This window comes from Artibeus jamaicensis, unplaced genomic scaffold, assembly GCF_021234435.1.
Source record: "Artibeus jamaicensis isolate MK-2021 breed Jamaican fruit bat unplaced genomic scaffold, CSHL_Jam_final contig_233, whole genome shotgun sequence".
Taxonomy (NCBI): Eukaryota; Metazoa; Chordata; class Mammalia; order Chiroptera; family Phyllostomidae; genus Artibeus; species Artibeus jamaicensis.
The window spans coordinates 7,822,628-7,837,709 of NW_026521486.1; the positions used below are offsets into that span (position 1 = coordinate 7,822,628).

Sequence of the window (15,082 nt, forward strand, 5' to 3'; positions counted from 1 at the left end):
CCATCTCCCCCTCACCCCTGGAGCTGGGAAGATGGCCATGAACAGCAAGGACTAGGGTGAACTTGGAGCCCCCCAGGGAGACTCGGTGCCGCTCAGCTCCAAGTTGGCCATGGCTCAGGGGTAGGAGCACCCCCTCATCCCCCGAGCTGCAGAACCCAGGCTTTACCCCCCAGGTGGCAGCTGGGGCGTCAGGAGGGTTCGACGTCACCTGCCTTCTCAGGCCCCCTGTTCCTGCATCTTTAAAATGGGCCACGGTTCTCAGTTCCACGGCAGCACGGAGCCTGGCTGGCGAGGGACACTGCCTGTCACTTCCCTTCTAGGTCACCTTCTCCCCGAGCCCACCCCCCCTCCCTTCCTGCCTCATCACCCTCCCCCTAGCCCCATCCTGCCACACTCAGCAGACCCTGCACTGCCTCTCCTGGGGGGAGCCTCCATGTCTTGGTCATGCAGTCCCCTCACCTAGAGCGCCCTGTCTCTGACACCACCTTTCAAGTGCTGACTGGAACGGTGCCGCCTCACAGGCCCAGCTCCCCCTCTGCGTGACTGTGAGGCCCCCTCCCTGCAGATCCCCAGTGGCCCCACCACTTCCTGCCTTGCTTTAGGGACAACCTCCACGAGGTCCTATCTTCCCCAGGAACCGGCTATGCCCTTTGCATCCTGGACTCGCCAGTACCTGTTATTGTGCCTGGCACACAGCAGGTGTTCATTAAATGCTTATTGCTTAGAATTGAGATGGACTGAATTCTTGGAAACTTCAAGTTCTTGGTGAACAACTCTGGCCCTGCCCGTGAAAGTGAGTCCCCAGCTGAGAGGGTCCCTCGGGCTCTGGCTGGTGCCCCAGAGCAGGGATGTGAGGGGGGGCATTGGCCAGGGCCCAGCACGGCACCTGAGGTCCCCTCAGCTGTTCCACCAGACCGCATGCCCCGCCTCCCACAAACGGCTGTGGGGGCAGCAGCTTGGGCAAGTTCCCCTTCCGCTTCCTCCTGCCTCCTGGCTGCTGCTGCTCCCCTGCCGGGCCCTCACCAGGCTCCCCACACCCCTGGTGCCGCAGGAGTGGTCCTCGGGCGCCGCCACCGCCGCCACCTCCCAGGTCCCGGGCACGATGCAGGCCATCAAATGCGTGGTGGTGGGAGATGGGTAGGTACCTGGCTGAACTTCCTCGCAGCCCCTTCCAGGGAGCCCTGAGACCCTCCTGCACAGGTGTCCTGGGGAAGCCCCCTTACCTGTAGGAGTCCTTGGGAGGCAGCCAGGAGGAACAGTCCCTTCTCCCAGGAACCAGGGGGAGCCCTGGGTGGGCAGAGGACAGCTTCACTCTCTCTGGCCACCTCACCCTGGAAGCTTACTGGGTGGAGAGTGTAGGACTTCGGATGGGGGGTGCCTAGAGCCCCCCGCCTGTAGGGTGCTGGGGCAGCTCTCCCACGGGACCTAGGTCTTCAGCTCTGTGCATGTAGGTGGTGGATGGGGAACCAAAAATCTGGTACCTGTCCCCAAGTCGAGCTGGGCTGTACTCCCTGACTTATGCTGCTGTGCGGCCTTGGGCAAGTCACAGCGCCTCCCCGGACCTCAGCTTGGCCACCTGAGGACTCCCACCAGAGCCGATGGGGATCACTCTAGTCACCTGGGGTGGCTGCCCTGAAGAGAGGGTGTGCTCAATAAATGTCAGCCCCTGCCCCCCACCGGGGCTGCCGGGCTGGGAGGATGTGCGGGGGCTGGGGTGCAGAGCAGAAGGTGGGGCAGGAGAGGCAGAGCCAAGGAAGGAGGGGAAGAGCAGATGTAATTGTGGGGGGTCAGTTGGGGACAGGCTGGGCTGGGGCTCCTTCTCAGCTGTCAGATTTCAGTGGCCTCGGGTTGTCGTGTCCTCCGTGGGCCTCAGTTTCCTCAGCTGTGAGAAGACAGTCCAAACGCCAGCCTCTGGTGCCTCCTGGGGACAACGTGTGAGGGTCCATCCCGCCCACTGGAGCACCTGGGGTTTTCTGTAGGTGCGTCCCAGCCCCTGCCAGCACGTTCCTGCTGCGTGGGCCTCTCGCCCACCCTACAGAGGGGCAGCTGGAGAGACGCAGACCTGTCCTGGCCTGGGGCCCCGGGGGCCCAGCTCCCTCGGACTCTGACGGGTCGCCGGGGCGGGCCAGTGGCGCAGGCTGTCCTCAGCTGACTCTGAGGCACTGCTGGCCGTTATCTTCCCGCCCACCCACTTCTGCTTTGTATCAGATCTGAGCAGGGGAGGGCGGAAGCCAAGGGCAACGTTCCAGCCATTCAAAGTTACCTTGCTGGCAGGCCCCTGGGGAGGGCGGGGTGCGGGGGACAGGCCAGCCAGCTCCGCCAAACAGGAAGTGACGAAACAGTGGAGCAGGGCAGGAGGGGCAGGGCCGTGCCTTGGGCTTCTACCTGTGCGTCCTCGCAGCCCCGTAGGCTGGGGCAGACAGTGGCAACAAAGGGCGATTGATGTTTATTTAGCACTTACTATGTGCCGGGCCCTGGGCTTAACCACACCCTGTATTTTATCCTCTCACCAACCCATTTCACAGGGGAGAATCAAAGCTCAAAGACGTGGAACAATTTGCCCAAGGCCTCATGGGACCTGGACCCAGGTCTCCCTGACTCCAAAACTCTGAGTCCTTAACCGCTGTGCTTGCTGGGAGGACCGGTGGGGGGCGGGCTTCCCCACCAGCTGGAGGCGGGGCTGTGCCCGCACTGTGCTTGGGCCTTTGGGCTTCGTCTAATTTACTTTTGAGCACACTTCTCTGAGGATGGGCTTATCTTATCCCTAGTCTCTAAATGGGGAAACTGAGGCATAGGGAGGTCAACTGACTTGCCCACGTTCATGCCGCTGGCAGGGGGCGGCCCAGGTGTGTGGTGGCAGAGCCCTGGTCAAGCCCTGGGGGCCCGGCAGCATCTTCCAGTTCAGGGGGGAAAGCTTTTCCAAAACACAGGTTCCTGGTTCCGCCCCACGACCGCGGAGCCTCCTCTCCTGGGAGGACCTGAAGTTTGTGCTTTAGAGAACAGTGCGGGTGACTCTAAGGCTTTCAGGTTTAAAAACACTGACGCAGGGACCCTCAGCTGGGAAACTGAGGACCAAGGGGGTGGGCCTGGTCTTTCCTGAGGAGTGGGCTCGGCAACCAGGCAGGGCCTGTGACCGTGACCAATGCCCTCTGGAACTTCCTGTCTTTCAGAGCCGTGGGCAAGACCTGCCTTCTCATCAGCTACACAACCAACGCCTTCCCAGGAGAGTACATCCCCACCGTGTGAGTCTGCCGTGTGGGCGGGGTGCTCGCAGGTGGGGAGACACGCATCGCCGGGCGCACCCCCTCTTCAGGCACTTCTTGTGTGCTGGCCATGTGGGGGGCGCCTGGGGGTGGAGCAACCTGGAGGCGCCCCAGCCAGTCTGCCTGGCAGAGCTGCCTAATGATGTGGCTCGACGGGCCCCCACCACGGCCGAGGGGCACTGCCAGGGTGAGGGCTGAGGGTTCCTCACATGCAGAGGGACTGTGTCCGAGTTGGGGGTGCCAGAGGGGAGCAGGAGGGAGATGGGGAGGGCTGGCCCGAGCAGAGGGCCCGGTGGGGAAAGGAGGAGGTTCTGGAGAGCTTGGATGACAAGGAGCAGGGGCAGCGGGACACCTGTGTGTGTGCGCACATGCGCGCGAGCTGGGGGGAGGGCAATGCCATCTGGAGGCCATCAGAAGCCTGTCCTCTTGTCAGACTTGGGGTCGGGGTTGTAGTGAAGTGTGGGTGTCACACTCTGGGAGGGGAGGATAAGCGGGGAAGCACCAGCCCTTCCCTCCCGGCCCCCTGTGGCCCCCATCGCCGCCCCCGGGACAACCTCCCCGCTCTGTAGCACGGCGTTCAGGGCTCTGTGTGGTCGTCTCTCACTCTTCCCTGCTGGCTTCACCAAACATTCCTGGGCATTTCCACCTCAGGGCCTTTGCCCGAGCTCTTTCCCCTGCCCGGACTACCTGTCCTTCCCTCATCCACGTGGCTAAGACTGCCAGGCCCATCTCTAGTGCCCCCTCCTCCAGGAAGCCTTTCTGCTCTAGTCGGAAGGGGCCTCTCCCTCCCCAGATGACTTCCTGTCTCCCTTGTCCCAGCACAGTGTCTGTTCTCAGGGGACCTGAACTGAACGTCATGAGGAGCCTGTCGGAGAACCCATCATAACAGCTGCCGTCTCTTTGGGGCTTGCCGTGTGCTGGCCCCCACAACATGTCACACATGTGTGACCTCATTTGATCCTTGGGGAGCTGGGTATTATGATACCAGTTCACTCACGGGGAAGCTAAGACTCACAGACACTGAGGGGCCCTGACTCCCCTCTACTGATATTTCTCCCTGGGGCTTGGGCTGGCCCCCCTCCCCCCGCAGGAGGAAGGCGGGCAGCCAGGACAGGGCAGGGAGACCTGGGGAGGGAGCCTGGGAAACCGGTCACTGCCCCAGCTGGGTCCCTGACCCCCAGGTGGCTTGGTGCCAGCGCACACCTCCCCCCGCACTTGCCTTACCTGCCCGTTCACCTTTCCGCGTCCAGCCGCACCTCCCGGTGCTGAGGGGGGCTGGCCCTACACTAAGCAGTGAACGGGCCTGTGATCAGGTTCAGGCAGCCCCTGCAGAAGGCCATTGTTACCAGCAGTGTGTTCCTGCCTCTGCCCGTCCCAGCTGGGCTGCAGGGACCTTGCCGAGGGAACTTACGCCTGTCACTTCCTCCCTCTGAGCCTCAGTGCCCTTTTCTCTAGAGGTGGGGGCTGGGATGGGAGGTCCCGAGCTCACCACCTGGGTGTGTCCCCTGCACAGGGAGAGGGGAGATGTCCTCTCCAGTGCAGGGTGGCGTGACCGGGGGCCGGCTGCTCCCAGCAACGTGGACAGACTGGCCCCTGGTGGAGCGGGTTGTCCTGGGCAACCTTGCAGAAGGACAGACAGAATGGACCGGACCAGGTCTGCCTTCCCAGGACTTGGAGACTCGTGCCGGCCTCACGGTGCTGCGTCTGCCAGGCAGCCACACCAGCCCTGCGCTTGGGAAGGGCCGCACTTGCTTTTATAAGGGCTAGGAGCTCTTAATTTCTTTTTTTTTTTAATTTTTATTTTACTGATTATGCCATTACAGTTGTTCTATTCTGAACAAGGGCTCCTGTGCTTGCATTTTGTCCTGCGCAGGGTGTGACCAGTCCTGCCTGCCACCCTCCTTTGTCCCCAAGTGCCGAGTGGCTCAGCTCTGCACACGCCCCTCAGCAGTCCCTGCTGCAACCCACGTGCCTGTGACGGGGAACCAGAGATGGGGGGGATACATTGTACTGAGCCCTTGACATTGAAGTGTGGGGGCAGTTGCAGAGAGTGGGGTTGGGGAAAACAGGCCCAGAGATGAAGGTCAGCAGAGCCCCTGGGGCTGGGACAGGACGGTTTGCTGGGGCCTGGGAGGCACATGCTGCCGCACAGAATCAGATAAGCAGGAAGCTGGGCTCAGCTGGCTCCCAGCAGGGCGGGCGAGCAGCTCGGGGTTAGACCCCTGTTTCACAGATGAGGAGACCGAAGCCTGCTGGGTGCTGGGGGGACAGAGGCATGGCGGAAACACACTGCCCTTGGGTGTCTGTGGCCGAGGGGGTCTCCCCTGTCCACCACTCCTCCTTCTAGCCTTTCTCAAAGGGAAGCCCAGGCGAGCTTTCAAATGTGAAAACTAGGGGGAGCCACACTCTGCCTTAAATCCCTCCCACAGCCCCCTGCACTATTACGGCCCCTCCCCCATGCTGGAGTTCAAGGCCCTGAATGCTAACCCTCCTCCCCGACCGTCCCTGGCACCCCAGCTTCTCAGAAGCCTCTGCATCTCCCTCTTCCCACCATTCAGTCCCTGGCTCAGGTATCACCTCCTTGACAATGTGGTCCCTCCCTCCTGGCAGGCCCCCTCCCTCCCACCATCCTGCTTGATGGTCTTCGTGGCCTGTCCTGACCTCCCTTCCCCAATGGGGTGAGAGCTCTGGGGGGTCTGGGCCCTGTCCTCTGCTGTCCCACCAGCTTCTAGAACAGAGCTGAACATGTTGCAGGCAGGTCACGCTCCGGCCTGCCCTGAGAAGGTGCTGGAACTAGGGTACCCCTTTCACCTGCCCCGTTCTCCCCTCCACTGCAGTCCAGGGTCAGGGCCGGGCTGGCGACCCGGGAAGGGCAGGAAGAGGCCGCACAGACTCTGGGTGAAAACATCCCAGCCGTGTGACCTTGGGCAGGTCACTCCCACTCTCTGATTTTCAGTTTCCTCAAGTGTAACATGGGAACAGTGGCAGATTTCCGCCTCCTGGGCCCCTGAAAAGATCGAAGTATAAAGGGCCTGAGACAGAGCTCCCTGCACTCCCAGAGTTCGGGGGCAGCTCCCACCCCTGGCTCCAACTCTACTGAGTTCCTGGAGGGCCATGAACTTGCAGTGACGCTTTCCACTGGGCTCTGAACTGGGTGACTAAGCTCTGAACTGGGTGAACTGGGCGGCCTCCTGCCTGTGAGTCTCAGTCTCCTGACTGGAAATGGGAGTGAGGTCCTGGCAGCCTGAGGGCCTCTGAGATAAGGGGACCCCTGGGAGCTGCAGATCACTGACACGTCCCTGTGGCAGTCCCTCGGGCTCTGGCTGACAATCTTCTGGGGAGGGTGTGGGGAGGGGGGTGTAGGGACATGGGACAGGAGATTACTCAGCTTCTCAGCACCTCCCCGGGGGGGTGGCTCTGTCTGTTTGGGCCCCACCATGGCCCCAAGAGAGAGGGCTTTTTTCACAGCCAAGAAAGCGAGGCTCAGAGACGCTCATTTACTCACTCAGGGTCACACAGCCAGGACAGGGCTTCACAAGGAACTCTGTTCCCTCCCAGCTCTGGGTGACTGATCCCAGGTGATGGCCCTGGGTTCACTAACGGGTGTTGTGGAGGGAGCAGGGTTCAAGTCCCAGCTCCTGTGCTTACGAGCTGGCTGGTCTTGGAAAACATAACTTCTCGGGCCTCAGTGTCCTCTTCTGTCTAATGGGAGTCACTTGAGCTCCTGGCGTCTTGGGTCACGTGGGCCTTCCAGACGCAACAGACGAAGGCCCCTTGCCCTCTGCCAGGCCCCAAAGCAGGCGCTCAGTGCCACTGCAGGTCCCTGGTCCTGGCCACAGTCCCTGAGTCCCCAGGGGCGTGGTCCAGAGATGACAGATACCTTTGGCTCCAGAATTTTGGGAGGCTTTGGGGAACCAGAGTTTCAGATGGGGTGTTAGAGGAGAAAGTGTCCCCAAACCCCAAGCTTATCCTAAAGGAATGTTTCTTGTGGAGCCAAAGACGAGGCAGGCACCTTTTTCCCAATCATGCCCAGTGAAGTGTCCCTGGACCTGAAATCCCATGGTGGCATGGGTGGTGCCCAGAGTAGGTACACAGAGCACCTACTATGTGCAAAGGCGGTACTGGGCTCAGGATGCAGTGAGGACTAAGCCAGGCATGGTGTCTGCTTTTGGGGGTGCTGAGTTCCCCACAGCTTGCTGGGGTGGGACCCCAACTTGGCTGAGAGTCAGGAAGGACTTCCTGGAGGAGGTGACATTGGGCTGAGCCTTGAGGAGGGATTGCGTAAGAGTCAGCCAGGCAGTGGGAGGAGGGCTGGGAAGTCAGGGGTGTGTGCGCAGGAGCTTCCCAGGCAAGAGGAAGCAGGGCTACCTGAGCGACTCAGAGGTGACCAGGCGCAGTCTCCAGGGCCCACCAAGCATGGTGTGTTGAATGTGAGGCTGGCAGTTTTTATTTATTTATTTTTGTACGCGTGGTCCTTCCAGGACAGGTATCCTCAGAATGACTCTGAATCAGAGTCAGGGCTTCTGCGGTTTGTCACTGAATAGCATTCTGTGAGGGCTTCATGGAGGAGGTGACATCCCAAGGGCTTCTGTTCACTTCACTTTAATTCTGTTCCACCTGCATCTGTCCTTGCTGCCTGGGCTGAGACTGCAGAGCTGGGGCAGGTGCAGGCCCCGCCCACACCATGCATGGGACAGGCACACAGAGTACCTGCTCGTGGTCAAGGCAAAGCGGGTGCCTGGAGGAGGGAATGATGAACTCTGTCCAGGTGGGGGATAGGGAAGGAGGGGGTGCAGAGGTTTCCCCACAAAGGAGGAGCTGCCTGGGCAGGGGCTGAAGCATAAATAGGAGATAAGGGCGAAAGGCGGTGGAAGCGTGTTCCATCCGGAGAGAGAGCTGCAGACAGGAGCAGAGGCCTGGAGAGTGTGGTGGGTGGGAATATTTGGACAAGGAGAGGTGGACAGGCCACTCCAGACAGGGGACACAATGTGAACAAGTGTGGGGAGGCGGGCAGTGTGAGCCCAGCCTGGGAAACAGCTTGGTTGGTTAGGAGGGGTAGGAAGAGAAACTGGAAGAGCCTGAGGCCTCAGTGGGCCAGATCAGGGGACAGTGGCCTGTGTGGGTGACCTCAGTGGAGAGAGATGGGGAGTGTCTCTAGCCCTCAGGGACAGGGCAGGGAGCATCTGTGGAAGCCCAGGTGTGGCACAAGTCAGTGAGCACTAGTGTCTCACCTAGTTCGGTCACTCACTGGCTGTGTGGCCTCGAGCAAGTCTCTAGACCTCTCTGATCCCAGTTTTCTCTGCCACAGCATGAGGAACCAGCACCTTCTACTCAGGGATGTGGTCTCGATAAATACTGTTGAATTGAATCATGTTTTTAAAAGGCTGGCCGCTCATTTCACTGCACTGGAGGCCTCCCTGCTGTCAGCTGGCGGGGAGAGGCCAGCAGCTGTTGCTGACGCCCGCACTATATCTTTTGAGAGTCAGGAGTGTCTCTCCAGCACGTGCCAGTGGCCTTTCCCCAAACCTCCCATGACCCCTCCAGACATCCCTCTACCAGCAGAAGATGGGGCTGGTGGGTAATACCCTGACACCTCTGGGGGTGCCCTCAGCATGGTCCCTGCTGTCTCCCAGGTGGCCCTGGCTGGCCCCAGCCCTAGCCCCAGTTGCCCACAGTAGTAACAGGTCCCTCACTTGCCCTGTGTCTGCTGCTGTCCCTTCCCCGTCTCCTCCCCTAGGGCCCCCTGTCGCTGCCCGGGCTCACGTCCCGAATAAACCACTTGTCCCACCTCCTCATCTTGAGGTTTCTTCCACGGTTACCCAGCCTGAGGTGGGGACAAACCCTAGTGTAGCAAATCCCGGGTGACTGGCCTCAGTGTCTGTCGTAGGAGGTGGGTGAATTGATCCTGATGAAACTTACAAGGAATATTATGCAGCCTTGAAAAAGCACCTCTCTAAAGGATAGGCGAAGGCAGGAACAGGGCTGACACAATGTTTTCCCCTTTGTGCTTACCTGAGTTTAAAATTCTTTAGGTTGTGAGTCAGTCATGAAATAAAAGAGGAAACGCACTTCACTGCAGAGTGCTGTGTGCCTTTGGGCCTGCCGCAGGCCCTCTCTGCGTCTCAGCCTCCACCAGGAAACCACGTGGGGCCGGACTGGAGGGCCCTGCACACTGGGCTGCAGGCTGACCCTTCTGTCCTGCCTTCTCCCCACAGGTTCGACAACTACTCAGCCAACGTGATGGTGGACAGCAAGCCCGTGAACCTGGGGCTGTGGGACACTGCCGGGCAGGAGGACTATGACCGCCTCCGGCCACTCTCCTATCCCCAGACAGTGAGCTCCCACCCGCTTTCCTTGCCAGCTGCCCTCTGCTCACCTTGTTCCCTCTGTGTGTGTGGTGGCCTTGGGACAGCTTGGCCTGGTGAACCCTGACCCCCCCAGGGCCCAGCCTGAGGACGCTGCCTGGTCCTCCGTGGGCATAGCCAGGGCCTCCTCCCTCTGCCCTCAGCCCTCCCTCAGTCCCAAGTCACCACTCTGCCCTCTTCCCAGTCCCCCCCACCCCTGCCGTGGGCTCTGGTACCACCTGGCTCCCTGTGGGTGAAGTGGGCAGACCCAGGATGGGGCTTTAATTGGGAGCCCAGGACATTGAACCCCAGGTGTGCTGGGTGAGGAGAGAAGAGAGGGGGAAAGACAGCAGGTGATTCTGCGGTTGCTGGGCAGCCGCCGCTTCACCCCCTCCCCCTCCCCCACCCTTGACCTTTCCTCCAGGGTTGGGGCCGGTGAGCAGATAGCGAGGTAGTGGGTGCCTGGTCAGGAGTATGGATTCTGGAGCTCCAGACAGCAAACCCATAAACCCTGGTGGCCTCACTCTTCCCATCTGTGGAATGGGGGCGGCACCCCTGCAGTAGGTGCAATGTGCAGACCCTGGCCTTCGGGAAGTGCTGGGTAAACCTGCAGCCGCCTGGTGGGGGGCAGACAGGCATCCCTGCCCGACCCCGGTGTCCCCGGGGCTCCACTGCTCAGTGCTGCCAGGCGCGGGGGGGCACAGGTGGGATGTACCTGGGCCTTCCCTCACAGGTGACCCTGCCTGCTCTGTCCCCAGGATGTCTTCCTCATCTGCTTCTCCCTCGTCAGTCCAGCTTCCTATGAGAATGTCCGTGCCAAGGTGAGCGGGGCTGAGCAGCGCCTGAGGGGCCTGGGGGGCTGGGGGGCAGGTAACCCTGAGAAAAGGAAGGAGGGACTGGCAACTTGACCCCTGTCCCTGGGGCAGCAGAGGGTATGAGTAGAGAGGGTCCCAGTGCCACCCAGGGCTGGGGGGCCCCGGGGATGAGACTCAGAGGGGGTCTCCGAGGGGGCTGGGAGTGTCAGCTTCCTTCTCTGCCCTCTGTAACTTGCCCCTGCTCCTCCCCGCACACCCTCATGCCTGCCTCCGATCACTACACAAAGTCGCGCTGCCTCTTTTCCTGCGATCACGCGCCTCCTCCCTGCACGACCTCACGTCTCTTCTCGCAACCTCGTGCCCACCTCTTATCTTCTCACCCCCTGGGGCCTCTCTCCCCCCACTCTCCCTCTGCTTCCTACACAAACGAGTGCCCTCTCTCTGGTCCCCCCACCTGCCCAGTGGTTTCCCGAGGTTCGGCACCACTGCCCCAGCACGCCCATCATCCTGGTGGGCACCAAACTGGACCTGCGGGACGACAAGGACACCATCGAGCGGCTGAAGGAGAAGAAACTGGCGCCTATTACCTACCCACAGGGCTTGGCACTGGCCAAGGAGATTGGTACGGGGCTCGGGCTTGGAGAGGACAGCAGGACGCGGGGTGGCGGGGGGCGGGACCCAAGTCAGCCTCCGCTCATCACAGATACGGGCTCCGGGGCCAGGCTCCGTGGTTCAGACCCTGGCTGTGTCGTGGACTGGCTGTGTGACCCCGGGCCGATCGCTTCCCATCTCTGTGCCTGTTTCCTCACCAGGAAAACCCGGCCGTAGTAATAGTCCTGGGCAGCTGGGAGAATTAGATGAGTTAATGCCCGTGAAGCCCCGAGAGCAGCGCCCACACGTGGGAGGCAGGCTGTGTTTGTTATTATTAGCAGCAGTGTAACCCATGATCAGATCTTGAAACAAAGTGTGTTCTGCACAGACAGAAGCAGGGATGGAGTGGGCTGTGCTGTGGCTGCTTCGGGGACAAGCAGCCAAGTCAGGTCTGGGTTTCCCAGGAAGGCTTCTTGGAGGAGGTTCTTGTGCCTTGGCCTCTCTCTGTCCCTTCTCCGCCCTCCCCCCTCTCCAGACCTCTCAGCCCAACTCCTCTCTGCCTCCTGATCATCACACCAGAGAAGTGAAGTGACTTTTAAAGGTCACACAGCTAGTAGGTGGCAGAACTGGGATTAGAACTCAGGATGGCAAATGGCTGGCTCGGGGCACACTCAGGTGGCAGCCTGCACCAGAGAGGCGGTGACTGATGGGACTGGTTTCCTTCAGGGTGCTGAGACCTGCTGTCCCTGGTCAGGCCCTGACCTGCCTCCAGGGCCTGGGCCACCAGCGGGTCTGGCCACTGTGAGGAGTGACCCCACTACCCAGGACGCTCCGCCTGGCCCCGGCGGCTGCTGCATCAGTGGGGCCTCCACCCCCTGCCCCTGCCCCGCCGCTCTTCCTTCCGCCGGAACTGGGAGGGCCCTGGGGACTCAGATCTCTTCACAGGAAGAGAAACCGCAGATGCCACTGCCCCCCCCCCCCGCCCCCGTGACTAGCCTAGTGACATGGCCACCTTCCCTCAAGGACCTCAAGTTGCTGCTTAAGCCCTGGGCCCTGGGACCCATGCTGGGGGCTCTGGCCTTGGGGCTGCTGGTTTTCCCTCCCAAATGTCAGGGATTGCAACCCTGCCTTCGCTTCTGGACCAGCCCGTCCTCCCCGCAGACTGACTCTCCAGCCTACAGGCGACCATCTCCCTTCTAAGGCACGTGCTTTGGGATTAGCAGCGGCAGGAAGGTCTGTGCTGGCCCTGGCTCTGGCACTGACTGTATGTGTGACCTGGAGCCAGTGGCCCCTCCCTGGGCCTCTGTCTCCCCACCTACACAAGGTCCCCCGAAGTTCTTTCTCCTCTATACGCAGATGACCTGGTGGCCCTGTCTTGGCCTCTAGCTAATCCCTCCTGGAGTTGATCCCAGATGGGAGGGTCGGGGGCAGGAGCAGAGACTTTGAACTTGTCTTGGACCTGCCCAGGCCCCGGGGGAGGAGGCCCAGAGTGGCGTGGGGAGCAGGGTGGCTGCCTGGGCCTATCAGGCCCTAGAGTGACAGCTGCAGGGGCAGCTCAGGCCCAGCTGGCAATCTCCACCGATGGGTCTGGAGCCTTGGGGGTGGGGGGCAGGTACGTGCCTCCTTCCTCTTCCTTCTCAGAGCAGCTTTGAAAGGGGGCTTCTTGAGGAAGGGATTTGCGGCCACCTCACTTCAGTGAAACTGCTTGGGTTGTAGCGGATGTGGAACGTCAATTGACACAGGTTCCTTCCAGAAGGCCATGGAACACCGGCCCTGGGAGTAGGGACTCAGCTTGCCCTTGTCGCCGTCTGGGCCCCGGCTCCAGCCCTGAGAGGTTAATGGGAGGAGGCCTGTCCCCTGCTGGGAGAAAGGAGGTGCTCTCCAAGTCCCTATCTTCCTGCCGAGGGTCCTCAGGTACCCCATGGCGGCGTGTGACATTGGACAAAGGACCTCACCTCTAGGAGTCTCGATGTCCTTATCTTTAAAATGGGATGATGCTAAGGAATGGTCGGGCAGCACTCGGAAAGTAGGGGACCCGAAGTGCCTGGGGCCCCATGGGGGAAGTGTGGGGGGAGGAATGTGGCTGAGTTCTAGAAGAGACTGAGGCACAGGCAGGTTTGGTCACTGGCTTGAGCCCTTTTCTTCCCAGAAAAGTATCAAAAGTCCTGCCTCCCTTTCACAGATTAGGGGTTTATGTGTCCAAAAAAAAGAACAGGCCTGTTCCTGTGGGTCTGAACCCCTCCCACGATGTCAGGAGAAAACAGGCACAGGGCTCAGTTCCCCGCTCTGAGTGACACAGCCCGGGTGGCCCCCACAGCCCGGCGCAGTTGTGTGTCTGGGTTTGGCCCCGGACCCTCCCCTGACCTAGGCCTCTGCCCTCTTGCTGCCACACCCCAGATTCGGTGAAATACTTGGAGTGCTCGGCCCTCACCCAGCGAGGCCTGAAGACCGTCTTCGACGAGGCAATCCGGGCCGTCCTCTGTCCCCAGCCCACGCGGCCGCAGAAGCGCCCCTGCAGCATCCTCTAGGGGTAAGAGCCCCGCCCTCACTGCTTCAGGACCCCCCCACTTCCCTCCCCACCGCCACACAGCAGGCTCTGGCTGGCAGCGGCCCTCAGTTTCACTGGGAGTGGCATTTAGACCAGGACAGAAGGGGAGACACGAGTGGCCTCAGTTTCCCTATTTGCCTGAGCCAGTCCAGCAGAGCGAGCCCAGGTCCCAGAAGGAAGATCCAAAGTATGAGAAAATGCCAGGTGACCTGAGCCAAGGTGTGGGTGTTCCTGACTCCCACTCTGTCCGACTCCCACTCTGCCCTCCCTGTAGGAGCGTGGGAAGATAAGGGGTAACCATACCTCGGCCCCTGCCTCTCTCCGGCCCGAGGAGCCCAGTCCAGCCAGGGAGACCCGGCACTCCCACACACGGGCGGAGGCAGGGAAGACAGAACTGTGAGATTACTGGGGTAGAAAAGGCTGGAGAGGACTTGGAGTGGAGGGAGAGCAGGGTGGGCAGTTCTGATGGGAGGGACGACTTTGAATAACAGTTGGGAGTGGGGTCTATGGCCATACCACTCTGAACGCACCTGATATCTGATTTCAGAAGCTAAGCAGGGTCGGGCCTGGTTAGTACTTGGATGGGAGACAGCTGGGAGTTGGGGATGAGCTGTGAGCCAGGAAAGCTGTGAGCTGGCTGTAGATCCTGCTTGTCCCCAAATTCTCACCCCCTACCTGTCTCCCTTCCAGGTTGTCCCAGTCCTCCCAGCCAGACGGTTTGGACCTACCAGGGCCCTCACCTAAAGCCCAGGGGCACCCTGGCTGGCCATGCTGTCCCCTTCCTGTGGCGTGTCTTAGCAGATGGCTGCAGAGCTTGGCTGATCGTCTTCTCTGTGCTGGAGGCCCCCCGGGTCTGAAGGTGTGAATCTTTAGGTGCTGCATCCCGACCCCTCATGCTCCTGCCCAGGGCCCCAGGGGAGCCCCAGGACCCGATAAGCCACCCCTGCATTACTGCGGGCAGCACGAGCACTGCATCTGGCAGCATCTGTCCATAACCCCAGCCCCGCCCGCGCCTGACTTTGCTCCGGAAACTTGGGGTCAGCAGTTGCCATCCACCACTCATGGGTCTTCAGGGACAGGCCTCTCTCCTTCTCCCCAGGCGGTCCACTCCAACGTCAGTGGTCCTGCCTGTCCGAAAGTTCTTCTGAGCTCTGATGAGGGTCTCGGAAGTTATGTCCCTCTGGTCTTCATGCTACTTTTGGAACAACATACAAAAAATCAGGTTTCCTAAAATCTCTGTGGGCATCTGTGCAGCTAATTCGAAGCCTGGGTCCAGCTGACTCCTGCCATCTCAAGGCTTTCTGCTCCGCTCACAGGTTCCTGAGCTGCATTTACCTGTGAGAGCCTTGGAACTTTCAGACCCTGCCAGTCAGGACTTTGCTATAGCAAATAGAAAACCCAATTCAACTGCTTAAATAGAAAATAAAGGTGTTGATTCAAGTTTGGAAATATCATGACTTCACGTTCAGCCTGATCCTGGGGCCTCAGGTGGCGTCTCCAGGGCTCCCTTCCCTGCCCCTC

General features: G+C 60.7%; 1 protein-coding gene across 1 annotated transcript; it reads left to right on the forward strand.

Moving 5' to 3' along the window:
- Window positions 1–971: 971 nt before the first annotated feature.
- Window positions 972–15,001, forward strand: RAC2 (Rac family small GTPase 2). Its single transcript, XM_037160303.2, has 7 exons — window positions 972–1,137; window positions 3,171–3,242; window positions 9,479–9,596; window positions 10,366–10,428; window positions 10,885–11,044; window positions 13,411–13,543; window positions 14,252–15,001. Exons 1-6 carry the CDS (start codon window positions 1,103–1,105, stop codon window positions 13,539–13,541), a joined length of 579 nt encoding a protein of 192 aa, XP_037016198.1. The 5' UTR covers window positions 972–1,102; the 3' UTR covers window positions 13,542–13,543; window positions 14,252–15,001.
- The last annotated feature ends 81 nt before the right edge of the window (window positions 15,002–15,082 follow it).